General features: G+C 45.7%; 1 protein-coding gene across 2 annotated transcripts in view; it reads right to left on the bottom strand.

The window, feature by feature from the left end:
- LOC112068777 (transcription factor GATA-5) overlaps nt 1-2,070 on the bottom strand; it is a 10,118-nt gene that overhangs the window by 1,011 nt on the left and 7,037 nt on the right. The window contains exons 5-7 of one of the 2 annotated variants that reach the window (XR_011475213.1): nt 1,505-1,589; nt 1,191-1,321; nt 114-972 (exon numbers count right to left, since the gene is read on the bottom strand). Coding sequence is in view for 1 of the 2 variants with exons in the window: in XM_024135975.2 (XP_023991743.1) it covers nt 853-972; nt 1,191-1,321; nt 1,505-1,589 (336 nt within the window). In the remaining variant the exon portion in view is untranslated. Of the gene's footprint in view, nt 1-29; nt 973-1,190; nt 1,322-1,504; nt 1,590-2,070 lie in introns of those variants that run through there. The other variant, XM_024135975.2, reaches the window with a different exon arrangement.

Genomic DNA, 2,070 nt, shown 5'->3' with positions numbered 1-2,070 from the left:
AAGGGCTTCATCTGACTCTGGCTTCAGTAGATAAAGGAGTTCATCTGACTCTGGGTTCAGTAGTAAAGGGGTTCATCTGACTCTGGTCAGTAGATATACGGGTTTCATCTGACTCTGGGTCAGTAGATAAAGGGGTTCATCTGACTCTGGGTCAGTAGATAAAGGGCTTCATCTGACTCTGGGTCAGTAGATAAAGGCCTCCATCTGACTCTGGGTCAGTAGATATAGGGGTTTCATCTGACTCTGTGTCAGTAGATAAAGGACCTCATCTGACTCTGGGTCAGTAGATATAGGGGTCATCTGACTCTGTGTCAGTAGATATAGGGTTCATCTGACTCTGGGTCAGTAGATAAAGGGTTTCATCTGACTCTGGGCAGTAGATAAAGGACCTCATCTGACTCTGGGTCAGTAGATATAGGGTTCATCTGACTCTGTGTCGTAGATATAGGGTTCATCTGACTCTGGGTCAGTAGATAAAGGGATTCATTGAAATCCCATCCCGAAGTATCCCTTTAACACTGTAATAACTTATTGAACTCTTTCTGGCTATTTCTTGAAACACCATATAAAACTGCAATGGTGAACTCAGCAAAATATCAATAATGACAACAWCAATAAWGACAACAACAAAAACAACAACAACAAAAACTAGAAATAGTATTGATAGTAGCCACAAATACATTCCACTTGATTGCCGTCGCTTCCTTCTGTTTTTCCGTTCCTCCATCCACGGGAAAAAGAGTTAGTCAATAACAGGTCGTTCTCTTCACAAGTCTATATTATCCACAGTGAGCTGAGCTAAGCTGGGTCCAGGCCCAGGACCCGGTCCAAGTGAACTGTGGTCTAGCTAGCTCACGCCTGAGACAGAGCACACCAGGAGTTCTGTGGGGCGATAGACGCAGGAGTGAAGGGGTAGTCCTCATACTTGATGTCCACATGTCCTGATCCTGCACTGTCCAGATGTGATGAAGCCTTCAGAGAAAGAATTAGATATGTAAATGACAGAGCACAATAACAATAAGGCCTAGGAACTAGGATCTTATGTGGGCTAAAATTAAATGAACATCAAATATGGAATTCTCATTACTGCCACATAATTTTCAGGCAGTGAACATTGAAAGCGTATCATACGGTATTCGTTGAAGATAGTACTGTAGCAGTAAAAGGATACTGGAATACAGAGGGCTTACCTTGGACATAGAGGCTACGGCCTGTCTGGTGTGGGGGGAGGGAGCCATGTTGGGTTCACTCTTTACAGGAGAGGCATGTTCTGAGACAGACTGGGAGAACGGGGAGCTGGTGCCTGATGCTGACGACCCTCCTGAAGAACACAGACAGATGGGTGAGTGACAGGTACAAATAGGATCAGACCGATATAAGATATCAATAGGATTTTATATGGGTCGGTTCTTCCGCTCCCTTCTCTCTTTACACACAGATGCAAACTTTCATCAACCTGACTAAACATCACACATTCTCTCTGCTTTCCGTTTTTCATTCTTACCTGTTGAGGTTTTGGACTTCGGCATCTTAGGTTTCCGTTTCCTTGTCTGAATGCTTTCCTTCTTCATGGCCATTGGTCTGGGGATCTGAGAGGAGGAGGAGGAGGATGAGGATGAGGAGGAGGAGGAGGAGGAGGAAGAAGAGGAGGAGAGGACAAGAATTTAGATCCAAGTTGTAACAAAGGAAAGCTTACCTCGAACACACACTGACCCCTTCTTCCCACCTGTATCTTTTGATAAGAACAACCACGATGACCTTGGTAAGCTTTCACACAAATAATATGCTGCCCACACTGCACTGACAGGCTGATAGGGGTTGGTTACGTGACCCACACTGCACTGCCAGGCTGAAAGGGGTTGGTTACGTGACCCACACTGCACTGCCAGGATGCTAAGAGTTATTTAGGTGACTCACACTGCACTGCCAGACTGCTAGGGGTTAGTGACGTGAAAAACACTGCACTGCCAGGCTACTATGGGTTGGTTACGTAACCCACACTGGACTGCCAGGCTGCTAAGAGTTAGTTAGGTGACCCACACTGCACTGCCAGACTGCTATGGGTTGGTT

The sequence above is a fragment of the Salvelinus sp. IW2-2015 genome, unplaced genomic scaffold (assembly GCF_002910315.2).
Source record: "Salvelinus sp. IW2-2015 unplaced genomic scaffold, ASM291031v2 Un_scaffold712, whole genome shotgun sequence".
Taxonomy (NCBI): domain Eukaryota; kingdom Metazoa; phylum Chordata; class Actinopteri; order Salmoniformes; family Salmonidae; genus Salvelinus; species Salvelinus sp. IW2-2015.
This window is presented reverse-complemented; position numbering and strand designations above follow the sequence as displayed.